The sequence below is a fragment of the Rana temporaria genome, chromosome 1, assembly GCF_905171775.1.
Source record: "Rana temporaria chromosome 1, aRanTem1.1, whole genome shotgun sequence".
Taxonomy (NCBI): Eukaryota; Metazoa; Chordata; class Amphibia; order Anura; family Ranidae; genus Rana; species Rana temporaria.
The window spans coordinates 123748204-123776048 of NC_053489.1; the positions used below are offsets into that span (position 1 = coordinate 123748204).

At 42.0% G+C, this 27845-nt stretch overlaps 1 protein-coding gene across 1 annotated transcript in view; it reads right to left on the reverse strand.

The window, feature by feature from the left end:
* Positions 1 to 27845, reverse strand: part of MCTP1 (multiple C2 and transmembrane domain containing 1) — a 1082102-nt gene that overhangs the window by 487558 nt on the left and 566699 nt on the right. The window contains exon 12 of the mRNA XM_040342284.1: positions 8601 to 8694. Coding sequence (XP_040198218.1) covers positions 8601 to 8694 — 94 coding nt within the window. The remainder of the gene's footprint in view (positions 1 to 8600; positions 8695 to 27845) is intronic.

The window sequence follows — 27845 nt, forward strand, 5'->3', positions numbered from 1 at the left end:
TTTGCCGAGCATGAGAGAGCAAGGCAACTTAATTTGGCGTGTGGGCACCCAGAGGGAAATGGAGTCACTGTTTTCACGTGGTGTGGTGGATGAACTAAATTGAATCTGCTTTCAACTCATTTTTAAATCTGCATTAATCACCATTACATTTAAAGTTGAGTTCCACCCAAAAGTGATACTTCCACTCATCAAATTCCTCCCCCCCTCCGGTGCCACAATTGGCACCTTTTGGGGGAGGGGGGACAGGATACCTGTCTTTGACAGGTATCCTTTCCCACTTCCGGGAGTCTGGGCCGCAGCCCATTACGTCAGCACGGGGCTCCCTCCTCCTCCCCCGGCCGCCGTGCCAGTAGGATAGAGGAGCGGGCCTCGCACATGCGCAGTAGGGTTTCCAGCATGAAGTCAAAAGGCTACACTGCCGGGTACCCTTACCCGCAATGGCGGCGACAGCACCCGACAGTTGATGGAAACATCAGCTGCGGGTGCCGACATCACTGGACTCCAGGACAGGTAAGTGTCAATTTATTGCCAGCAGCTGCAGTATGTGTAGCTGCTAGTTTTTTATTTATTTTATTTGGGCGGAACACTGCTTTAAGGACTTTTTTTTGTTATTTATGACTTATAACAAGATCAGTGCCTATCATTTGTGAATACAAAGACTAATTATTCTGCTTATTGTCATACTATTTCAATCCCCCTGCACATATTGCCCCTATCATACCTTTCACACACCTCTTCTGCACACACTAGCTTTAAGTGGAACTTCTGCTCATTTGTCTCCTCTCCCCCTCCGGTGCCACAATTGGCCACCACCTACTAGTCTTCAATGTAAACACAGAGCAATAGCACAGGAAGTGAGGGGAGCACAGTGCTGCCCGAACATCTTAACTGTTTATCTTGTGCATTTTGAGGATAAATTACACCACAGTGTCTGCAGCTACAGATGTCAGTGAAAGCTTGTTTTAAAGCTTGTATACGGCTTGCTAAAATATGTAAATATTTGAAGGTTCATAGCCTGGCCACAGTTCCGCTTTAAAAATAATTCCAATTTCATTTTTCACGCTGTCATGTAAAAGAAGGGGGTGACATCATAAACCATAAGCTCTACCAACATCCGACACAGCGTCTTGGTCTGACTCCTGAAGAAACAGATTAGCTGTATAAAACTGTGAAGGTAAATATGGGTGACCAGGGAGGTAGGTTAGTATGAGACTCTTACTTTGCTCTTATAGAGCAAAATGAGTCCCTTTATGGTGTTCATAGACATTAGATGCTCATCTCTCAATGTGGTCCTTTTTGGCTGAATTAGGCTACAGTCTCAGGTCTATGAGACACATGCAGATATTGATAGCCAAAGGTCATATTTCCCTCCAACAAATCAGCACCAGAGGAGTTCATCATACTTTGCCACTTCTCTGTATTAGGTAAAAAGAACCTTGGTCCCTCAAGGTGACAGTTCCTATTATGGTACCATTTCACAAGCAGAGATGCCTGAGGGTGTCTAGATTTTTTTTATTATGTGTATATCTTTATTTCAAATCTTATTATTAGTATTTGTATAGAAGAGTAATTCTCTAGGTAGAGGCTATATTTTTAAATATTGCAGGTCAGTTAATGCAACTGAATGATACCCTTTTATTGCAACTGGAAACAAATACTGCATATCTAACAAACTTACACTTTAATTCATCTATACTAAGTGTATGTTAAAAACAATACTTTTCAAGAATTTCTGGTGAGAAATATTAGGGTGTGAGATGATTCAGATAAATGGCTCAATTAATTGAATTGTAGCAGACTCCATTGCACTGAATCGGAGCTGTGAGCTCTTTATTAAAAGTGCTGTTCTGTAGCCCATAACCTTGTTCCTTGACTCCTCTCTAGTTTCCAATTTAAACAAGTCCCCATGCGGCCTGCTCTAAAGGCCTTTGTCTCCCTGGCATTGTTAAAAGAACCGAGGCATCCTGGAAGTGTGAAATCAGAACTCATGAGTTGAACGGTTCCCCCGGGAACACTGTACTGCTCAGAAGGTCAAAGTCATGGGCTGGACCATCTGAAAGTGTCTGATCGCCAGTCTGTGACACAGCGGGTGGGGGGCAAAGGAGCTAGAACTTAACACATCTTAATTAAAGCCCACAGACAGGAAAACAGACTGTTTTTAAGTGGGCTGTCAAAAAAGACTTAGATTTCACCCTGCTAATGAATGTGAATCTGCTAAATGTTAAACCATAAGCTAATAGGGATGTTCTAAGATAATTGTTAAAACAGCATTATATCTTCTTTATTCTATATTACAATCAGATTTCATGCTCTATTTGTTTCTAGGTTTTTATGTTCTACATGGTTATAAAAGACATGAAATTTACATGAGGACATTCTAAATAAGGCCCATGTAATAATTTATTGTCAAGGAAAAGTCTGAAGGTATTTGGAATGAGTACATCTTTGATCAAGGAACCCCCCAAAATCAAACCACTCTGCATGTCTCTACAACTATATTTAGTGGAATGTATTTATTCTCCAGTTTCATTACTGTGATTTCTACCAAACTGAAGATACAGTTTGTATATCATTTTCAAGGTTCAGAGAAAAATAAATAAACCAATCAAAGTTTATTAAAATCAAAAATTGTCCTCTAATAGATTAACTAGTAACTACTACTGATTGAATGACATAATTCCAGGCATCTTCTGCTGACAGAAATACTACACAATGAACTGTCCTTGATTTATATTGTGAAATAATTCACTACTGTCCCTTTATAACTGGAAAACAAAACCACAGCTGCATTATCTACCTTCTATACCAGTGGTGGTGCGTCTATAGAGGCCGCTGGAGCGCCGCCCCCTCTGGCTCTCGCACCGCCACTGAAAATAACATAGATTCATGCATTGCATGAATCTATGTTATTGTTGCCGGCCGCTGGTCTATTCAGATGGCCAGGCCTTGAGCGCCAGCCACCTGAATAACGGCAGCTAGTTGGCTGTGCGGAAGTGCCTATCAGAGCCAGCGGCTCTGATAAGCTTTCTGAGTACAGCCCTCAGCCTTCCGGATGCTCATCCAGGGAACGTACGGGGAGTGCGTTCCTTGGAAAAGACTGACAGGCGTCTCAGCCAATCAGGTTCACCGGTTCTGGTTATCGGTAACCTGATTGGCTGAAGTGTCATCGAGGGCGGGAGAAGACATCGAGGGACGTGGAAGGACTAGGAGGATGGCTGACTTCCAGAAAGGTAAGTGCCGGGCGGGGGGGGGGGGGAGGAGGGGAATTTTACAGGGCACAGCGGCGACAATGGGCACAGTGGTGACAATGGGCACAGTGGGGATAATTGGCACAGTGGGGACAATTGGCACAGTGGTGACAATGGGCACAGTGGTGACAATGGGCACAGTGGGGACAATGGGCACAGTGGCGGCAATTAACCACTTAAGACCCGGACCTTTAGGCAGCTGAAGGACCCGGCCAGTTTTTGCGATTCGGCACTGCGTGGCCTTTACTGACAATTGCGCGGTCGTGCGCCGTGGCTTCCAAACAAAATTGGCGTCCTCTTTTTCCCACAAATAGAGCTTTCTTTTGGTGGTATTTGATCACCTCTGCGGTTTTTATTTTTTGCGCTATTAACAAAAATAGAGCGACAATTTAAAAAGAAAAATCAATATTTTTTACTTTTTGCTATAATAAATATCCCCCAAAAATATATTACATTTTTTTTCCTCAGTTTAGGCCAATACGTATTCTTCTACCTATTTTTGGTAAAAAAAATTGCAATAAGCGTTTATCGGTTGGTTTGCGCAAAATTGATAGCGTTTACAAAACAGGGGATAGTTTTATTGCATTTTTATAAAAAAAAATTTTTACTACTAATGGCGGCGATCAGCGATTTTTTTTGTGACTGTGACATTATGGTGGACACTTCGGACAATTTTGACACATTTTTGGGACCATTGTCATTTTCACAGCAAAAAATGCATTTAAAATGCATTGTTTACTGTGAAAATGACAATTGCAGTTTGGGAGTTAACCACAAGGGGGCGCTGAAGGGGTTATGTATGACCTAATCGGTGTTTCTAACTGTAGGGGGGTGTGGCTGTAGGTGTGACGTCATCGATTGTGATTCCCTATATAAGGAAACACGCGATCGATGACGGTGCCACAGTGAAGAACGGGGAAGCTGTGTTTACACACAGCTCTCCCCGTTCTTCAGCTCCGGGGACCGATCACGGGACTCCAGCGGCAAACGGGTCTGCGGGTCCCGCGGTCACGGAGCTTCGGGCAGCGTGCCCGCGACCCACGGCTGGGCACTTAAAGAGTACCTGTACGTGCTTGTGCCCAGCCGTGCCATTCTGCCGACGTATATGTGGTTAAAGGGCACAGTGACATCAATGGGTACAGTGGCGACGATGGGCACAGTGTCGACAATTAAAGGGCACAGTGGTGACAATTGGCACAGTGGCGACAATTGATGGGCACAGTGGCTGCGTTTGATGGCATGGCACAGTGGTGAAATTGATGGCACAGTGGCTGCGTTTGATGGCATGGCACAGTGGTGAGAATTGATGGCACAGTGGCTGCGTTTGATGGCATGGCACAGTGGTGCGAATTGATGGCACAGTGGCTGCGTTTGATGGCATGGCACAGTGGTGCGAATTGATGGCACAGTGGCTGCATTTGATGGCATGGCACAGTGACTGCATTTGATGGCATGGCACAGTGGTGACAATTGATGGCACAGTGGCTGAATTTGATGGGCACAGTGAGGCTGCAATTTTTTTTCTTTCGTTTGCGCCCCCCCAAAAAACTTTGAGCACCAGCCGCCACTGTTCTATAGCCTCAATTTTTGCAGCATATCATTTGCTCTAATACTACAGGTATACTTTATCAGTGCTAAACAGATTAAAATACATTAAATAATGAAACACTGACAGAAAACATGTACAAAATAGGACTTTGAAGAAGAATACCCTGCCTGAACAAACTTACAATCTAAGATAGATGGGTGGCAATGGCTGAATGATGGGAGGTGCCTTGTAGGCAATTGCAAATAGTAAAAAGATGGATAGCCAATATTAAAGAAATGGGTTTTGAAAGATTATTTAAGCATCTTGAAAAGAAAGGAAGCCATTAAAGAGGAATTCTGCAGCTGAGGGTGGGATGAAGTTATGAGTAGAAGTTTAGCAGATCGGTGGACAAGAGTTAATGTTTTGGTGGATATTTGTGGATTAAGTCAGTACACTGTGAATATTCTGAAGGTAAAAAATAAGTGCTAGAATTTAATTAATGGTTAGGTTGAAAGACACTGAAGAGACTGGCAGAGAAGGGAAGCAGATAAGGAGTGGTAGAACACATAGAGATTTATTTACTAAAGGCAAACAGACTGTGCACTTTCCCCAGAGCTTAGTGAATGTGATAAAGCTCTGCTGAAGTCTATTATCCAATGATATGCAAGCAAAAATGCTGTTTTTATTTTCCTTGATTGGATATTCTTTACAAAGTAAAGCTTCACTATATTCATTTAACTCTGGGGAAAATTTGTGCAACTGCACTTGCAAAGTGCACAGTAAATATTTTGCCTTTAGTACATTACCAGCATACTTTATCTGACTATCTGAGGTAAGAAATGATGAGGTATGGGCTAATTTGGAAGCATTAATATGCTACTAATTGCAGTAAATTGTCACATGTATCATATAAAGCAATACAACATTTTTCATCATACCAAAAACAAGTTTAAATAAGGTATGTGTTTTTCTCATTAATACAAATGCTATAAGACTGGCTAGGCAGCCCAAGTCAATATGATCTCCAGCTACCAATTTTTTAAAGTGAAAGGTTTTGCTTTCAGCCAGCAGTGATTTTATAGAATAGAAAATGTTACCCTCATTTACATACATAATCACAAACAAAACCTACCTACAAGATTTTTTTTACATTAATTCAATTCAATAGGAATGCATAAGCAGCTTCAAGCAGGTTAGTGCAGCTTAGAAGGAGTTAACCTCCCTGGCGGTATGATTCTGTCTGGAATTACGTACCAAAAGCGGTACAATTATTTTGCAAGGAAATTTGGCGTTTTATACTGTAGGCCTGCAATTCTTAGGAATAACTCATTTAAATCTGACCAAACAAGAGTCTAGTAGGCATCCCGGGTATGATTTTTTTTTAAAACAAAATTATAAATTATAATATAATAAATAATTATAAATAATTATAACAAATAATAATATAATTATAATAAAAATTATTCAATAATGTAATCAACTCAAAATCACTGAAATTTGCTCAGTTGCAGAATTGTCGCAGAATTTCCCCACAAATCGCTATCGCACAATTCTGCAAGTGATTATAATTTATTATCGCTGTTTTCTAGCTGCTCTAAAACCATTTTTGACATAAAGGCACACTTTTGGTTGCTATGGACAATCTACAGTTTGCAGTCAGAAAGAACAGTTTTTATTATATAAAAGAACATGTAGGGCACTGGGCAGACCACTAGGGACAAGGGGGGGGGTGTATTTTTTACATACAGTACTGTAATCTATAAGATTACAGTATACTGTATGTAATGTGTTTGTTTACTTTTTTGAATTTGGCGCCGTTCTCCACCCCCGTGCGTTGTAACGTCGCAGGGAACGGAGATCGGCGGCACACGGGGACACTGTGAATAAAGCGAGGTCCCACTCGCTCACACAGCGGGGATGCATCGCAGGATCCAGGGACAAGGTAAGTAACTTGTCTGTGGATGCTGCGAAAGGTAAGCCACGCCGCTGCACGCTCTGCACATCTACCCCGAGCGTGACTCGGGGATACCGATCCTAGCATAGAAAAACAACCCCGAGTCACGCTCGGGGATACCACTAAGGGGGTTAAACTGCAGGTCAGGCCTCATACACACGACCGAGTTTCTTGGCAAAAACCCGCAAGATACTTGCTGGGATTTTTTTTTTGCAGAGGAAACCAGTCGGGTGTACATTTTTCGACAAGGAAACTGTCGAGGATCCCGTCAAGCCAAAAAGAGAGCATGTCTTCTTTTTCCTCGACGGGAATGGAGAAACTTGCCTTGTCGAGTTCCTCGACAGCCAAACAAGGAACTCGACGAGGAAAACGATGTGTTTCGCCCATCGAGTTCCTCGGTCGTGTGTACGAGGCTTCAAATGCATCTGACAATAATCTCTGAATTATCTTAGAAGTATTTCAAGCTGATTTCACATGCAAGCTGAATGTACCTGAAAGCACACTGCATTTGCCCAAGGACACAAGCCTTAAGAGTGTTTCACTTGCACGTCTAATTAAGACGTTTACCATGACTAGTCTAACCTGAAATCTGCTAATTCAAAACTACTACGGTTTTAATGTAATGCTGCCTTTATTGAACAAGCCTGTTGTTGTCTGTACTTATACCCTTTCTAGTTCAAGATGATTTAGAGTGTAGATTACAAAAAGCAAAGAAAGGAAAGATTCTATGACATTGCAGGAGATATCTTTCTGTTCCCATTACCGGCTACTCAATTATGGCATGCAGGGGAGAATTGGCCTTACATAGGAGCTAAACCTCACATTTTCCATAAAATATGATTCTACATTTTCTTAATTTATTATGATTTCTGAGCAGACCTATATTTACCATAATGGCACTTGTGGGCCTGTGGCTATGGAAATGGGATAAGGGGGGTAGCACCAAATCTCAACAATTATAAACTGTGATTTTTTTTTTCCCTTAATTTGTTTCTGTCGTCTTGAGTCCTGTGGACATTTATGGCTAAACTCAGCAAGTGCATTATGGGCGGTAGTGTGTGCTGGGGGATGTTATTACACAGGCTCGTTATAGGCCACCACTTATTTTCTAGTTTGCCCATCTGTGCAGTTAAAAAGTAGCTTTGAATATAAAATATTTTCTTTCATTAACATAATTGCATGATACAAGAGCCAAAGTTTGCACAAACTGCCATTATCATTCTGTTGGACCTAGCACAATATAATGAGTTTGCTAAAGGAGTTGCGAATATGCACACAAAAAAGAGTAAAAATTCACTTCAATTATCCAACCATGTGAAAAGAAAACCCTTGTTCATTTTATCTGCATATAATTGTATAATTGAAGTGAATCTTCACTTTTGTGTGTGAACATTTTTATCACCTTTAGTAAATCAGTCTCAATGTCTAAATAAAGTCCTTGATATGCCGCGTTGTTAGATACATCTGCTTGGCTATATACAGATACACCGCTATATCTTTAAAATATAAAATCAGTAAAATAAATGAAAAAATGCCAATGGCTGTAAAGTGGAAAATGCACAATTATTATTATAACTCTTATTCTCTAGGCACAATAAAAACTCCATTATCATGACATGGTTTTAATTAAAGCCCCCCTCCTTCCGAGAACCCTTTAAATAAGCATCAGTAGAAGATACTCCTAGTAACCTGTCATCTTCTGAATGTCATCGTAGCGCACTGTGTGCCCCAGATGTAAAACGTAACAAATAAGTCTCATCAAATGAATCACAGGAAAACAGTTCACTCTTTTTAAATTTTAATTAAGAGCTGTTTGGAGAATATATGTAAATGTAGTGACAAGACATTTTGTACACCGGGATCTTCTTACCAGTGACATCAGCTGCCATCAATCCCTCTGCTCTTATGACTTTCACTTGAAGGAAGCCCACATCATTAAAACTGCTAAAGGATCTCATAAGACTCTGCAATTAACAAAAAAAAAAAGCCAAATGCATTATTAATGTGTACTTTCTTATTATATAGTTTAAACACAGATAATATTTGAAAGACAATACCAGAAAGGACAAAAACATTATTTTCATATGTGTGTTCTCAAAGCAACATTTCAACCACTACAGTTAGTCCAAGAATTGTAAATGCATGGGCCGAAAAAGTACAACATGATTTAATTTTTTAAACGAGACAGTCGTATCAATAACGACAGCATATTCCAAGCACAGACAATTGCATAAGCAGTCAGAAACACGGTAAGGTTTTTAGTGACAAAATAAACAAAATTAAATCAGCATTTCTAGACCCAAAACAAAAAGTCATGAGCTATACAAAGACAAACTTTTTAAAAGGGCACAAAAAGTAATTAAAAACTGTCTTATGGTTTAATTAGTCCACATTCAGAGAGGTCTATTGTTAAAAATAACACTTTGACCTTTCTTTACCAAAGAATGCAATAAACCCCCAAAAAAAAAAAAAAAAAGACATGGCACCTTTGCATGTATTTATTTAAGTGATTGAAAATGCATTTTTAGATAAACGTAAGGCTTTAAAGACAAAACCAGAAAAAACTCACTAACAATGTTATGCTTACAGCAAAGGTGATACATTTCTGATGTATTGTCCTTGTAATAGGGTATTCCTAAGGATCATACACTGGGCTATTGCCCCTTTTGCTAGAAGAAGATTGGTGATAACTGAATTTCTATAGGGTGTCTTTTGAAAAGCAGGAAAAGCAACTGTTTGCGGTGGTGTTATCTTACTATAGTAGCTTCTCAAGCTATTATAGCAATTTATAACATGAGGCTTTCAACAGTTTAATGCCCATTTCATTCAAAAATAGGAATGAGAATAAGAACTGATCCTTCATAATATATATACTGTAGCTAATGAAATTCAGATGTATTTTTATGGACTCCCAAGATCATGAGGGGAATTTCTTGAGATCATAGCACAATGTATATTTCCACCTCCTTGTTTCCTTATTTTATACCTGCATTCCAAGAAAGACCAAAGCTGTTCTAAAGGTTTACTTTCTTATTTGTGAAACCTTTTGTGTAGTTAGAAATGATTCTGCTCACCCCACATAATTCCCAGTTATTGTCAAAAACATTTTACAAAGTATTGTAAAGCAGTATTACAGTCTTACTCTTCAGAATACTATATAATGTTGAAGTGTGTTTAGAAGAAGAAACATACATTCCTCCTTATATCAGAATTCCAGGTATTACTGTTACATTTAACCTTAGCTCATCTGATAATTTGTCATTGTTCTTGAAACTTCAAACATGCTTTTTCCAATAATAGTTATGAGGTTACAAAATATTTTCTTCAAATTTTATTGTTGCATTGTAGTTTTATGCATCTACTATTCAATGGAGCTTTGTGAATTTATAACCTGATGATTGTCATTGACCTTCCTAAGATATCAATAGCCAAGAATTTTGTACATTGCTGTGAAAAACTATATAACATATTTGTGGCCTTCAGCTTCATGAACAGTACTGATCTAGAAGTTTTGTGCGTGTCTCATTTACAGAGACCTTGAATCTACCTTTGGCAACAAAAATGTCAAGAACATCAAAGAAAAAAAAAGCCAATTTTTTTTCAATAGTCAGTGTGCACTACATAAGCTACTAACACTACTAAAATTAGTATTCTTGCACTCACTTCCATTTCTGAATCATAATATGTTAAGTATGCCATTGTGACAATGAAAATAGTAGTTTTGGATCGTAAAAATTTCAATAAAAACGTTATGGATGTAAAGAGCAGCCCATGTTTTTATTAATAATATGAGAGAGCTGACAGTCAGAGCACACTGTGATATTAACATTATCTGTCCCAAGTGGATGCTCCCTGTTTACAGTGAAGATATGACCTTGGTTTTCAGAGACGAGAAATTATTAAGCTAGGTATATTCCCCTATGTGCATTAATATGATATTTCTTTTATATAAAAAGTATTTATGAGCCCTATTAACTTTCAATCTTTTTACATTTGTTTATTTTTCAAGCATGGTCTCAGAGGTGCTTAAATGAAAACCAGCTTCAGTGTTGACACAAAAAAGAGGATTTGAATGTTATTGTAATGACTTTAGGAGTTACAGCCTATAAATGGATATTTATTACTAATGCCAACATGGGGTTTGACATAACAATGCACATCAACTATAATTTACAATCATACCCTATGGAACTTTGAGAAACAGATCCATTGTTGTATTTACCTTTCACTGTACTTTTATCTCATAAGTAGTATCACCGTAACAAGGTTGGGAAAGGTAGCAACTGTGGCCTAAATGGCCAGTTCAGGCCATGATTCTGGCCTCCTTGTTAGTGAAAGCAACATGATGTAGAGCCCTTTTATATGAGGCACATCATGTATGTTATTTTAGAATGTTTATTAAGAAATGTCATGGGGTACTGTTTTTTATTTTGTATGAGGAGGAGCTTAGATGTGCCTCTGTATCTAAGGTGTCAAATTTATTAAAGAATATGTATGTAAACCCAACATTTCATATTCTTGATATGTGCCTGCTGTATCATGTACTTATATAAGAAAGTATTCTGTTCTCTTTGTATTCCACAAAAAATATATAGTGAGTGCCCCAAACAGTTCAGCTGCTGGCACGCACTGTGATGCCCCATACACACGAGCGGTTTTCCCGTCGAAAAAAAACCCAATGGTTTTCCCGATGTAATTCCTCTAAAGCCTGCCTTGCATACACACGGTCACACAAAAGTTCGGTGAACTTTTGACTGCCAAGAACGCGGTGATGTACAACACTACGACGAGCCAAGAAAATGAAGTTCAATGCTTCTGAGCATGCGTCGACTTGATTCTGAGCATGCACGTTTTTTTCCCGTCGGAAAAGATTACAGACAAATGGTTTTCCCGCTAGGATTTTTCCTGACGGGAAAAAAGATCCTGCTCTCTTTTTTTTCTACTAGTTTTCCTGTGGGAAAAAGTCAGATGGAGCATACACACGGTCAGGAATCCTGACGAAAAGTTCTCATCACAGTTTTTCCGTCGTGTGTATGGGGCATTACTGTACAAATCCTTGTAAGCAAATGCAATCAATAAAATTGAAATGAATTGAAATACAAATATGATAGCCAAAGCAAAAATGTAATACAAAATGAAATAACGGGTAAAAGTCCAAATGCTGATACGGTGAAACAAATTTAGAATGAAAAATGTCCACTGTGTATACAAAACACCCTTCTGTGTGTAGTTCACTATGCACTCACCATACATATACAAAGTAAAAACAACATCCAACTAACTCCACCATGTGTTGTAGAAAGATCCAGTGCAAGTGAACCTCTACCCAAGTATGCACTCACCAGAAATAAAACATATGAGAGGCTTAATGTAATCTCTTTAGCAGGTACTCCTCCCAATTTCCTCTTGTTAACAGCAGAGGGGCAGATCCAGGTAGATCGGCGCATTCCTCCGTCCGGCGTAGTGTATCTATGATACGCTACTCCGCCGTAACTTACATTTTTTTTTTGGTATTCTGAAAGGATTTCCGCCGTAAGTTACGGCGGCATAGCGTAACTTAGGTGGCGTAAGGGCGCGCAATTCAAATGTATGTGACGGGGGCGTGTTTTATGTAAATACGTCTTGACCCAAAGTAAATTACATTTTTTTTCAACTGCGCATGCGCCGTCTGTGGGGGTATCCCAGTGCGCATGCTCGAAATTAAACCCGAACAAGCCAATGCTTACGACGGTGACGTCATTCTACGCAAATCCCTATTCGCGAACGACTTACGCAAACGACGTAAAAAATTCAAAATTGGACACGTGAACAACGGCCATACTTAACATTGAGTACGCCTCATATAGCAGGGGTAAATATACGCCGGAAAAAGCCGAACACAAACGACGTAAAAAAATGCGCCGGCCGGACGTACGTTGATCGCCATATCTAGCTAATTTGCATACTCGACGCGGTATTCGATGGAAACGCCACCTAGCGGCCGCTGGAAAAATGCACCTAAGATCCGGCGGCGTACTTAGACGTACGCCTGTCGGATCGAGCCCAGATGCAGTCGTATCTTGTTTTGTAGATACAAAACAAAGATACGACGCAGGAACTTTGAAATTACGCGGCGTATCAATAGATACGCCGGCGTAATTCTTCTGTGGATCTGGCCCAGATAGTCCTCATCACAGGAACTAATGAACTGCATGTAAAAAGCTCACCAGTTCTCTTCACCCAGGATGGAGGTCAGCGGAGTCTTATCATCTCTGTGTAGAACACACAAGTCACTACAGCCATGGATTTGCTACAGAATCCCAGGATCAGTCTGCTCTCAGTGTCATGTATAGATCTCAGTGTCTGTATTGCTTATTTTTTTTGTGAAATTCCAGGTGTTCCTGTCAATCCCTCTGCTTCCTATTAAACACTGACCACAATAAGCAGAAGAATACACCGTGGGCAGTTTTCTAGCCTCCTCCCCTAAAACGATCAGACTTGTCCTGACACCCATTCCTCCCCTGCACAGCCCACCGGCCACCGCTGCAAAAATTAAAAGCCAGCAGCTACACATACTGCAACTTCTTTAATAATAGGACACTTACCTGTCCTAGAGTTCAGCGATGTTGGCACCACAGCTGATGTTTCTATCAGCTGTTGGGTGCTGCCGCCGCCATTGCAGGTAGGGGAACCCGGCAGAGTAGCCTTATGGCTTCACGCCGGGAACCCTAATGTGCATGCAAGACAGGTTAATTTGGTTGGTCAGCAGACTGAGTTATGGAATTTTCTTTTTTTTTTTTTTTTGCATTTGCCCTTCCATGTGCTCCTTGCTTTGCAGGCCAGTTATAGGTGGGGGCAGGGGGCATTTGTTTGTTACTGGTGTAAATACAAACCCATATCATACCTGGATTTGGTAGAGTGGCCTTTTGTTTTACGAATCTCCTCCCACAATGCCTATACCTCTTCAAAACACTTCTGATAGCCTTCCCCTAATAATACATCTCTAACCTAAGATCATCCCTACCGAAATATATGTATCTGGGTAGAAAAGAAACCTAGACTTAGATATGCGAAATGAGTGGCCATGAACGTGTGCCACTAGTAGATGATGAGTGGCCGTGAACATCTGCCACTGGGAGACGCGTTGCCATAACGTGTTTCAAAAAAGGAACCTCCTGAGGGAAGCAGAAAACAAGAAGCAGATTCCAAATCGGAATGTTTGTGGGGAGGTACCACCTCTAGACCATACTAGTCATTTGTTGTGATCGTGTGTTTGTAAAAGGAGAACGGAACATGCCGAGTTGTGTCGGACTCCGAACCAAAACATTGTATGAACTGTGAGTGAGCGTGAACGTATGAATGAGTGGTACAAGCAGTGACTGGGTGCTTGTGGCAGGTGTCTCTAAGGGGGAGGCCGAGCTGTGAAAGCTTGTGGTGGTCATAAAGTTAGGAAGGGACAGAGGAATTGTGTACAGAAAATAGGCGAGAAGGAAAACGAGGATAGAAAAAGGAACGTCAGGCACAGTGAGGAAGCCGATTTGCATTCTAAAACAGTGCACGCTGATTGGAATTTTAGAGAACTCAAAAGAGTGCGTAGCAACCGAGCTGAGCCAGGTAACCGAAAGCTTGTGTGCCCATCGGTGCTGTGCACAAACCTTTGGACCAGAGCCCCAGGCCATACTAGGGCGAGAAAATGAAGTCTGGTACGGCCTAAGTAGGAATGTTGCGTTCTATAGTTTGTGACGTGTTTGCTCGGCCTGCTGACGCTTGCACTGCCAGCAAGCTCAACATTTAGCGGCCTTGTCTTTGTAGGTGAAGGGTCGCCCTTCAAAAACAGAGTGTAATGCAAAGAAACATGTGACAGTAACCAAATTGTGTATGTGAAGTGAATGTAGTGAAAGGGTGCTGTAGGGTGATGTGAGGGTGAAACCCGTGTACTAAACATCTCACTCAACACCTTAGTTTGTGAAGTCCTGTGAGTCCTGGTTGAGGTCAAGAACTCAGTCGACCGGGAACCTGTATCAAAGGCGACATAGAAGTCCAGTTTTAACCTGGTAAAAAAATTACCTAACCTGCCCCCTGATATGTGACTGGCCCCCTAGTGATGATGTGAGTCATATGTCAATCTGTGTGTTTTTTTGTTTTTGTTTTCCTGAGGAAATAATGTCCAACCTGATGCAAGAACAACCTGAACTCGACTGACCTATGGAGAAATGACAGACAGAAACGGTGAGCGGCCGATATGCCACTAGAGGCGATGAGTGGCTGGATTGTTACATAGTTACATAGTAGGTGAGGTTGAAAAAAGACACAAGTCCATCAAGTCCAACCTATGTGTGTGATTATATGTCAGTATTACCTTGTATATCCCTGTATGTTGTGGTCGTTCAGGTGCTTATCGCATAGTTTATTGAATCATCGATGCCCCCCACTAAGACCACCGCCTGTGGAAGGGAATTCCACATCCTTGCCACTCTTACAGTAAAGAACCCTCTACGTAGCTTAAGGCTAAACCTATTTTCTTCTAATTTTAATGAGTGGTCACGTGTCATGTTAAACTCTCTTCCGTGAAAAAGTTGTATCCCTATTGTAGGGTCACCTGTACAGTATTTGTAAATTAAAATCATCAACCTTTCCTCATAACTAATATCTTCCAGACCCTTTATTAAGGGGTTGTAAACCTTCGTGTTTTTTCACCTTATTGCATTCTATGCATTAAGGTGAAAAAACTCCTTGCAGTTTACGGCCCCTCAGCCCCCCCCCCCCCCCCGTTTAACTTACTTGAGCCCCGAGTTTCCGAAGGCGCAATCCCGCCGTCACTCTCTCCACGGGTTCTTGGCTCTTCATTGGATAGATTGATAGCAGCGCAGCCATTGGCTCCTGCTGCTGTCAATCAAATCCAATGATGTGGGTGCTGGGGTGTGGCACCGAGTCATGCATTCGGCGTTTATGGACCCCAGAAGAGGATGTCCGGGGCCACTCTGTGCAAAACGAACTGCACAGTGGAGGTAAGTATGACATGTTTGTTATTTTATTTTTTAAATCAAACCTTTAGTATCACTTTAGCTTTGTTGCCCTTCTTTGTACTCTCTCCATTTCCAGTACATCCTTCCTGAGGACTAGTGCCCAGAACTGCACAGCATACTCTAGGTTTGGCCGGACCAGAGTTTTGTAGAGCAGAAAAAATATTGTTTTATCTCTTTATTAGCAGCAGCTTGGCATTGCATGCCATTGCTGAGCCTATCATCTACTAGGACCCCCTTTCCATCATAGATTGTGTGCCACTGGAGATGCAGAGTGGCTGGATTGTGTGCCACTGGAGAAGTGCCTTGCAAAGATTGCAAGAAGTAGCCTTACCAGAAAGGCGAAAACAAGGACAGCAGAAAATTAGGGTATGTGGGAATGAGCTGTGACCATGACCGATCGCTAATTGTGATCATAAGTATGTAAAATGAACGAATCAGTCTGACTCGTGTCGGAGATAATGAAGTTGCATTTTTTCTATTATTGTGAGTACAAATGGATAGACTGAGTAACGACTGGTAGCTTGTGGCAGGTGCCACACGATGGAGACCGGGCTGCCGGAAGCTGTGTGATAAAAATGGAATTGTGTCATGACATGCCAAGGATTCGGGTCGTTGTGCCTCCGACGCAAATAGACTTGTATCGGGCTGTAGAGTGTACGACTCGACCCAATTCAAATCGCTGTGCTGCCAATGTGACTAGACCCGAATTGGGCTGTAGAGTGTGTAAATGGATCCGGTTCAGATCGGTGTGATGCCGACGCGACTAGATGCAAATCGAACTGTAGTGTATGACTAGACCCAATTCGAATTGTTGTGCCGCCGACTTGACTAGACTCAAATTGGGCTGTAGGGTGTGTGAAATGAGCACATGGGGCCTGGTGACACATCACATCGTGCCGAAACCGACAAGAAATTCAGGTGAGTGGGCTGCTTAAATACCCTCCAGGCTCCTCGCATAAATTCAGGCCACCATACTGGCCTTTTTATATACGTTTGTAGGGTGAGGGATAGGGTAGACACCCAAAGTGAAGACTTAGCACACACAGTGGTTGAGAAGACAGAACAGCAGGAGATCGATGATACAACACCATAGCACCAGCAACTAAGTGATTATCTATTCCTTACCGCATAGAAGTACCCATGTGAGTACTTGTTATTTTTTTCAATGCTATAAGTAAATATGTCATCTCGTATTTCTGTCAGGGCTGGGCTCAGCCCTCCCTTCTCAGAGCTCAGGCTGCTCAGCTGTTAGTTAATTTCCAGCACTGATCATTCCTCAGTGACTCACCTGGTGATCATATTCTGCTCGTTAACAAGCCCTGCTGTGTATTTAAACTGTATGGATTAGATCTCCTGTGCCTTCGCCTTGGTCAACATATCTAGAGACTCTCTGCTGTGTTCCTGTTGAAGATTTGTCTGGCTGACATCCCTTCTGGTTGATCCTGTCTGCTGCTCTGACTATGCTGATCTCTGGCTCCCTAATTTCCTGGCTTGTTATGACTACCTGATTTGGTTACCAATCCCTGGCTATGTTTAGACTACATTTACTATTTGTACCATTTTTACTACTATATTAACCACTTAAGGACCCCTTCACGCTGATATACATCGGCAGAAGGGCACGGTTGGGCACAATCACGTACCTGTACGTGTCTCTTTAAGCCCAGCCGTGGGGCACGGTTGGGCACAATCACGTACCTGTACGTGTCTCTTTAAGCCCAGCGATTGGTCACCGGAGCTGAAGAACAGGGAGAGGTGTGTGTAATTACCCCTTTCCCGTTCTTCACAGTGGCAGTGTCATTGATCGTCTGTTCCCTGATATAGGGAAAGGCGATCAATGATGTCACACGTCCAGCCCCGCCGCCTACAGTTAGGAACACATATGAGGTCACACTTAACCCCTTCAGCGCCCCCTAGTGGTTAACTCCCAAACTGCAATTGTCATTTTCACAGTAAACAATGCATTTTTATAGCACTTTTTGCTGTGAAAATGACAATGGTCCCAAAAATGTGTCATAATTGTCCGATGTGTCCGCCATAATGTCGTAGTCACAAAATAAATCACTGATCGCCGCCATTAGTAGTAAAAAATATTAATAAAAATGCAATAAAACTATCCCCTATTTTGTAAACGCTATAAATTTTGCGCAAACCAATCGATAAACGCTTATTGCGATTTTTTTTTTTACCAAAAATAGGTAGAAGAATACATATCGGCCTAAACTGAGGGGAAAAAAAATATTTTTTATATATTTTTGGGGGATATTTATTATAGCAAAAAGTAAAAAATATTGCATTTTTTTCAAAATTGACGCTCTATTTTTGTTTATAGCGCAAAAAAATTAAAATTTAAAAAAATACCACCAAAAGAAAGCTCTATTTGTGGGAAAAAAAGGATGCACATTTTGTTTGGGAGCCACGTTGCACGACCGCGCAATTGTCACTTAAAGCGACGCAGTGCCGAATAGCAAAAAGGGGCAAGGTCCTTAACCTTCATAATGGTCCGGGTCTTAAGTGGTTAAGTGGTGTGATGTTTTACTGCATGTTCTGTCTCCCTCTGATTATATATATATATATATATATATATATATATATATATATATATATATATATATATATCATATACACTTATGGTACAAGTCATATTGTAACTGAATGTTATTAAAAATTTCCTTTCCTTTTCAATCTACGGACCTGTAATTTTCTGTAAATTGTTATGCAATGTGGCAACCTGTACACAGATGGTATACACATGGCTCAAAATTTCAAGCCCTGATCTACTAGCCAGGTCGTAAGAGTTATGCCACGTACACACGATCAGTCCATCCGATGAGAACAGACCGCGCCTACACACCATCGGTTAAATAACCAATCGTGTCAGAACGCAGTGACGTAAAACACAACGACGTGCTGAAAAAAATGAAGTTCAATGCTTCCAAGCATGCGTCGACTTGATTCTGAGCATGCGTGGATTTTTAACCTTTGTGCCTACTAACGATCGTTTTTTTCCCATCGGTTAGGAATCCATCGGTTAAATTTAAAGCAAGTTGGCTTTTTTTTAACCTATGGATAAATAACCTATGGGGCCCACACACGATCGGTTTTGACCGATGAAAACGGTACATCAGACCATTGTCCTCTGTTTAAGCTATCGTGTGTACAAGGCCTTACTCGCCGCCAGTTGCCCTACCCAGCCCCTACCCTACCCCGCCTCTAATTCTGTCCCTAAACACACCCTCGTAAATGAGCTCATGAAATTACACTGTTTAATGTTTTATGCAGAATTAAGTTACAAAAATAAATATTAACAACATAGTTAACAATATTAACATGAAGCATATTTCACTGATCTGATCGTGATAAATAAAATAAGGATACAATATGATTGGCTACTATAGGCAATGTACACATTATTTCTGCCTTGTTAATAAGTACGGTAAATATTTTAATGCTATATTAAATATAGCATAAAAAAATGAAAAACAAAATATAACACTTTCATTGATTTAGGGTGCAGAGAGACGCTGTGTGGCTCCTCTCTGTAGCTGCAGCCATCCGAATGCCCATACAGAAGGACGATTCTCCCAGGTTTGCCTGGCTTGATCGGGGCTTGCACAGTGTGAGCAGCAGCAGAGGTGGGCGGAGCAGCCAGAGGAAGTTTATCACACTGCCGGAATGATCACTGTCCAGCCCAGCAGTCATCAGAGCTCTCCCCAGACCAGCACAAAAGCTCTTAAAGCGGAGCTCCACCCTAAAGTGGAACTCACGCTGATCGGAACCCTCCCCCCTCCAGTGTCACATTTGACACCTTTCAGGGGGGAGGGGGGTGCAGATACCTGTCTAAAGACAGGTATTTGCACCCACTTCCGGCCACAACAGTCTCGGGCAGACTGCGGGCATGACGTCACCTCCCGGTGTGTGCTGGGAACACTCGGCTCCCAGTACACAGCGGGAGGCCATTTATACAATATTTTTTCGCTTGAATTATTTTTCCCATTATGGGGGTGAGTGGAGACTTGTGTCTAAGTTTTGCCTAAGGCCTCACAAAGCCTAGAGCCGTCTCTGTGTGAAGATTTACCTCTTGCTGATTGCCCCACATACATTTACTGCGGGGCGGCGGCTCCTCTGCGCAAAATCACGTACAGGTACGTGATTTTGCACTTCCCAGTCTGCGGCGGCCCGGCGACCCACTCCCAATGTGATTGGACACAGCGAGAGTCCTTTAGAAGGTCCGGCGGACCCGATGTACCCCGGGATCCGCCAATCATTTCCAACAGAGGCAGAACGGCTGTCTGCTTATGTAAGCAAGGCAGATTGCCATTCTGTGGTAAGGGAAGGTAGTGATTCTGTGTTTCTGCTAAGCAAGAACACAAATCTCTGTCTTCCGACAGTTAAAGAACCTCTCCCACACAGTTACAAAGCTCTCCCTAGGAACACATTTATCCCTTTGATCACCACTTATGTTAATCCCTTCCTTGCCAGTGTCATTAGTACAAGGAGGAACAAGTTTTGCCAACTATCTGGATAACTGTTTTAGGTTCACATCCCTGATACATGTGGTGTAAAGTTCCTCAAAAGTGGGACCTAAAACAGCAATATGTATCATAAAAGTTCAAAATTTAAAGAACAACTGTCAGAGGTAAGATAGAAGTAATCCAACGCGTTTCAAAATAAAAGGTTAACGTCTTCTTCAGGGACATTAATTTAGCAACTGACGTCTCCACGCCCCCAGCTGGCCCGCTCATGCCGCGGCTGGTTTGTTTGTTTTCATGCTTCTCAACGGATACTTTGTAAACCTGTGAAGTTTCATGATGTCAGTTTTTATCCAGTGAATGGAATAAAAGAAACGTTTTTAAACGTACTGCACCATGAAGCACTTTTTTCTTCCTCTACAAACATGCTTCAATAATACATCCTGAGGCCGATCATATCGCTAGAAGGAATCTGCAGGTTTATGGTTTGATATCCCCAGACTGTCAGCAGAAGAGGAGATCGGGAAGCCTGGGAAGCAGCTGAGGAGTGTATTGCAGAGCCAGTTTGATCCCCGTGAATGGGATCTTATGGATCTGGTAAGCAGCCATTCCTTACATTGTTTTGTGGAAATTCACGGAAGACTCTTGCAACTTCATCTACTCTGGGAATATATCCATATTGGGGTTCCTGTGTATTTTTGTGTTTATTGAAACGTACACTATATACATATACTGTGTATATATTTTTTTTTGTGTAATCCGTTTAGGACATTTATATGCAATTTTACTTGTTTTTATTTGGTTTTGCGCATTTTTTTTCATTGTTTTTTTCAAAACCACCCCACTAGCTGAAAAACACTGCAAATCCACCCATAGCGTCGGTGGTAAAAATAGAGTTTTACCGCCGATGCAATGAACGCCTCAGTGTGAAAGGGGTCTTAGAGAGGCGCCCCTTGTTTCTTTTATATGTTTTGCAGGGCTGCTGGGCACACTCTGAGGATTGCTGCTTCTTAAATGTTCCAGTGCTTAAGCGGTTATTTAATGGGAAAAAGCTGAGAGAACAATATATCGGTTACATGACCCACCCAAAGCCACGTAAATGACCTCTCCTTTGCATTTTATAAATAACTTGGAAGTGTGATGATCTGCAGTTTATGAATAACTTACAAATGTGAAATCTGCCCTATAAAATGATATGCCAAATTTGGTCCCTTTTGAATATGAACAGTTTATGACTGCTCAATTTGCATCATAAGTCCAGAAAAGCCAGCACTAGCGATATTTATGCTCACATTAATAAGGGGTTTTATCAGAGCAAAGAGGCAAGAAGAATATACTCTGCTCCTAACATCTTGTTTTTAATTAATGTATGTATTGCTATTTCTAGGCAATATTAACATCATGAAAAAGCACATTCAAGCTCTCTGTGTTGCTGCGTACAGCATCTACTTACTTTCAACAGAGTGACCTGGAAATGAACTGCCGCTCTGCTCTAAACTCTTTGAAGTTTCACTCTGTATTCACCCGGGAGATTGTAAGACAACAGAAGCCAATGGCTCATAAATGTCTCTTCCTATTAACTCTATGTCTAGAACACAAAGGTGACTAAGTCTCAAGTTACATGGCAGCATATAACTCCAAAAACTGCATGACCGAATAACTAATACAGCCAGTTCCATAAAAAACTGCAATTAAACCCTTCAGAAGGTAGAATATATAATCTTTCCTTTTAAAACTAAAAGAACATTTTAAGATGAGAAAACGGAATCCATTTTTAATTATCTGGGTTAATCCAGGAGGGAATTTTTTTCCCCGTTCTATCACATTAGACTATACTTTATAAAGGGTTTCTGCCTTCATTTGGATCAACTGCAGGTTTAGGATTTTTCCAAGGATGCAAGGTGTATATTTATTTTATTTTATACAATAAATTTGGAACTCAGCAACAGCTGAAACACATAAATGGGTGTAGTCAAATAATTCAAATTTCTGTCCATCCAGTCATGAGAATTACAAAGCTCTGCCACATATCACAGCCATGTCTGGCGAGGCAAGAAGCCTAATTCGAATTTAAATGGAACTTCCCCTTTATAGTGCCGTCGTATGGGTTCTACGTCATCGCGCTTTGCTTGAGAATTTGTTATCACGATCGTGTGTATGCAAGGCAGGCTTTAGAGGAATCACGACAAATCACGTAGAGAAAAACAATGTTTTTTTTCATGACATGAATAATGGTCGTGTGTACGCGGCATTAGAGCTATGCATAGCACACTGCATTAGTCTTTAATAAAAACGAGGATTGTAAATACCGTTTTAGAAAGATCTTCAGACCGGTTACGTGATTTGCGGCCCCTGTATACATCCGATACATGGCTTCTGCAGAAGGGGCCCAGATCTCCCTGGAATGTCAGTCGGGGAGATCACATGGCCCCTCAGCCCCTCTTGCAGTAGCCCTGGAAACCGGCCAAGAGTCACGTGACTCTCGTGACGAGTGTGGTATGCCTATCTGTAATAGAGGGGCTGGCAGTGACTATTTCAAATGTTTTATTTTTAATAATAGGCGAGGGGAGGGGGCGGAGACAGAGACAAAGACACAGAGCTGACAGGAAGGGAGGGGGGGGGGCAAGGGGGAGAGAGGAGAGCAGGGCTGTGGATGATGGAGGGACGTACGTACGCTGACCACCGTGTTCAGAACTCAGTGTTCAGCAGCCCTGATTTTCGTGGTCAGCACAGAGAGGGGGATACAGGAAGTAGCAAGTTCAGGGAGGTTTGTTTATGTTCTAGAGAGGGGAACAATACACAGCTCAAGCACTGTGCTGTTTAATATGCTTTAAGGGAACAGAACCTTTTTATTTTGGGGTTAACAACACTTTAAATAACACCTAAATATGCATACCCAACCAATGAGCTTATTTCTGTCACACTATGCATTTTCCACCTATCAGCTTGTCTCTTGTTAGAACATAAATACTTCAGTACTGACTGAATCCTTGTCCTGTCTATATATACAGATTATCTTCACCAATCAGTGATCCTTCACCTTAATGCACAGAAAAGGGAAAACCCCTTAAACGTCTGCAACATCCTAATGTCTGCCAAATTAACATTTTTGACATTCCTGTGCCCATTCTATCAGAAAATGCTCATCCTTAGGCATATTTAGAATTAATGGGGAACATAAGAAATGTGTAAAAAAGATTCTAAACATAAGAAGGCAATGTTATAATGTAGCAAAATATACAGTGCCTTGAAAAAGTATTCATACCCCTTGAAATTCTCCAATTCAGGGGGGATTCTGTATCCCTTCTGTGTACAGAATGCCTCCACAAAGCCATATTGCATTGCATTTTACAGAGAATTACAGCGGCCACAGGTTGAAAAGAAAATAACATTCAATTACAATATGACTGGAGTCACAATTGTATATTATTTATTTTTTTGCTATTTTTTTTCCCCACGAAAGTGGAGTTACCCTTTAAACTAGACCTTAATTCAAAATGATTACCTACGTTATAGCAAACATTTAGAAATCCCTCCTGAGGACAGGAAGGCCACTGTGTGGAGAGAGTACCAATTTGTAGGCAAAAGAGTAACCAGATGCAGGCAGAGGTCATGGGCAGGCATCAGGCAATTGAGTGGTTAGTTTCAGGCAAAAGATGTGGGTAAGCAGCAGGCAAGACAGCAGTCATGTTTAAGCAAAGGTCGCAAGCAGGTGTCAGGCAGAAAAGTAGTCAGGTCAACAAGCAATCAGAAGTATAATATTGATCTTTTGCACAAAAGCTGGAAAAAAGACAGAGCACCAGCCCCTTTCAGAAAAGCTGCGAAATGCAGCCATCAGAAATTTTGGGGCCCCTTACACAGCTTTAGGCCTGGGCCACCTCGGGCCTGACCACGAGATTAAAGGAGAAGTACAGCCAAAGTTATTTTGGCTGTACTGCGATGGTTTACCGGAATGCAGTGCTTTCTGCGCTGTCAGCTGACATCACAGAGTCAGACTGGGCTGAGGAAAGATCCACACAGATCCCTGGACCAGCACCTGGCTCAGACTCTCAGCGGGCCACTGAGAGCCTGAGCCAGCCGCTCCTACCCCTGCACAGCCCGGCGCTCCATTGAGTGGAGTTAACGCTCTCTGCTTAAAGCGGTGGGGAGAACAGAGCATTTAGAGGTCACTCAGTTCTCACAATTAGAGCTGGCAGGGGGGCTGATGCTGCATCCACCTAGGTAAGTATTATTAACCACTAGTCGACCACGCACCGTCATTATACGGCGGCAGGTCGGCTCTCCTGGGCGAGAGCCCGTAGCTATACGGCGGCTCTTTGAGCCGCCACTAGGGGGCGTGTGCGCGTCGCCGGAGGCGCGCGCGCGCCCCCGCTCACCCCCGACTCCTGTGTGTGTGCCCGCCCCCTAGTGTTAACCCCTTCACTGCCAGTGGCATTTTTATAGTAATCCAATGCATTTTTATAGCACGGATCGCTATAAAAATGCCAATGGTACCAAAAATGTGTCAAAAGTGTCCGAAGTGTCCGCCATAATGTCGCAGTACCAAAAAAAAATCGAAGAAGAATACGTATCGTCCTAAACTGAGGAAAAAAAATATTTTTTTATATATTTTTGGGGGATATTTATTATAGCAAAAAGTAAAAAATATTCATTTTTTTTTAAATTGTCGCTCTATTTTTGTTTATAGCGCAAAAAATAAAAACCGCAGAGGTGATCAAATAACACCAAAAGAAAGCTCTATTTGTGGGAAAAAAAGAACGCCAATTTTGTTTGGGAGCCATGTCGCACGACCGCGCAATTGTCAGTTAAAGCGGCGCAGTCCCGAATCGCAAAAAGTCCTCTGGTCTTTGGGCAGCAATATGGTCCGGGGGTTAAGTGGTTAAAAAAAAAAAAAAATTCAGAGCTTCACTTTTAAAAGTGTATTCCAAGTCATCAGTGCTTGCATCAGTACTTTGCAGTTACTGCAAAGAGTTGGCCCAATCCAACAAAGAGACATCCCTGTATATACAACAAAGAGACAGTCCAATCCAGAAAAAAAATGACATTTCTATGTATTTAGCAAATAGACAGCCCAAGCCAGCAAAGAGACAGCCCAATCCAGCAGAGACATCCCCACAACAACAAAGAGACATCCCTATATAGCACATGTTAATAAAAGATGGCACATTCAACACACAGACAGGTCCTTCTAGTGGGCACCTCCACACGTTTCAGATGGGGGACTCCCTCCCTGCACACACAGCATTCCAGTCAGTGGAATTCCCCAGAAAGAACCTGGACTTAAACCTGGGACAACATGAACAGGGTTGTCCTAAGTTGTAGAATGTGAATAAGGGCAAGTTCATCTTTTCACTCACCTATTACCAGACAACAAGGACAGAGGCAGAGACTCTGGGCACCCCAAAATGCAGTCTGTAGCAATTAAAAAAAAAAAACTTTCCCTAGCCAAGCTCACGGTTTCTTTACTTTCAGGTGCCGGTGTAGTAATATCCTGTGCCAGACAAGTACAGGCAGTCCTGGCCTGCCCGCCAGATTGATATAGAAGAGGCCAGGAAAGAGTGCCCAGAGTCTCCTCTCTGCCTCTGCCTACCCCCTTCCTTCCCTGATGAATTGGTGGGGCTTCACCTGGAAAGTAGTAGGAGCACTTTGCCCCCACACAGCAGCCAAAGCAGCCTCGGGGAGTTCCGACCATGGTTGGCCCCTTGGGATCATTACGATTCCCGCACCCCCAACCACACGCATAGGTGTGAACCAAGCCTTAGTATTAGGGAAAATTTCAGCTGCATGGAGATCAAAGGCAATACTGGTGACCAGTCAAAGTTCACTGAGGTAAGTAAAGCCAGTGGCAGATCCAGAGTCTAGTCTTGGGATGGGCACTGCCAGAAAATAAGGTGTATTTAATGTATCATAGTCAGGCCGCCCGCGATCGCTCCCAACAGAGATAGAAAAAAGGCAGACCGCTGTTCTGTCAGAGATGAACAGAGTGATCTTGTGCCCCTGCTAATCAGAAACACAAATCACTCTGTTCATCTAGTGAGTCCATCCCTCACACAGTTAGAAATCACCCCCTAGGGACACAGTTAACCCTTTTGATTGCCCCTGATGTTAACCCCTTTCCAGCCAGTGTCATTAATACAGTGAAAGTGCATATTTTTAGCACTGATCACTGTATTGGTGTCACTGGTCCCCAAAAAAGTGTAAAAAATGCCAGTTAGGTGCCTGATTTGTCCACCGCAATGTTGCAGTCCCACTAAAAATTGCTGATCGCCACCATTACTAGTAAAACATTTTTGGGTATATCGCAAAAAATTTAAAGCGCAGATGTAATCAAATACCACCATAAGAAAGCTCTATTTGTGGGGGAAAAAACATCAATTTTACCATGTTGCACGACCACACAATTGTCAGTTAAAGTATCGCAAAAAAAAACAGCGCATTATCGCAAAAAAAATGGCATGGTCATGAACGTGTGGGGGGTAAAACTTTCCGCAGCTGAAGGAGACTAAAAGGGCAACTGCAGCATTTTTTTTTCCTCATGAATAATGGTACAGGACGACCAATGGAGATGAGCAGGGTCCCAGTTATTGCACTGTGTGTACACAGCGCGCTGCCTGCAACATGCAGTGTGGAGAAGATGGAGTGAGGAGGTGGGTGGAGCCAACGCTCAGCTAAGGGGCGGAGAAGGAAGATGGCTGCGCTATGAATGCTGGGGCTTTCCTTCTCCTCAGCTGCTCCGATGTGACTGACGTCACAGGTTACTAGACACCAGGCGGTCCAGGCGCTAGCAACCAGAGTGCACTGCAGGGAAGACTATAGGTCAAGCCAGCGGTGTGGCTCCACCCACCTCCTCCGTCCAGGTCCAGCGTGGCCGCGGCGTTAGGGCAATCACATTACACAGAGTCTCTCTCTCCCGGCGCTGCTGATCGGATGATGATACTTTTGTGGGGGAGAGAGAGAGACTTGCAGTCAGTCAGTGATATTTTCGGGAGGGAGAGGCAATTGCCACGTTGCCCCCTGCTGGATACGCCCCTAAAGCAAAACCAAAATGCTTTTTTTTATTCTCCCCTATGAGATTGGGTAGTCAAAGTGAACACCAGTCCCTCTTATTTACAAACATTAACTTTACTAAGTCGACAGCCTTTCCTGCTTTCATTAATTAATCCAGTGGTGGGAATCCGAGAATATATAAAAAAAAATCCAAGTAGAAGCACACCCGTTCTAATAAGGTCAGACAATCTCTCGTGGTCGACTAACGATTAGTGGACTTTTTCCTTCATCTAGCAAAAAAATAAAGCATTTGTAAGGCAGTTTAACATTATTAATTAATATTGTTAATACATTACTAACAAGCTATTATGCCTCTCTGCAGAAACACCAAGGAGGTTTTACCATATGCAGCCCCCTCATATATAAAAGCAGGGCAAATATTATTTACTTTCACAAGTGAATACAGAGTATGAATGCACCAAGACCTTAATATTTTTGGACAGAGTGGAGGAAGTTTAAAATCCTTTTCAGCTTTTAATTGTCTGAGGCCTGAGGAATGAAAAAAAATATCCTCAATAACATTAAAGAGAACAGTAAAACTGACAAACAGTCTTATGCGGTGTACACACGGCCGTTTTTCATGACGAGAAA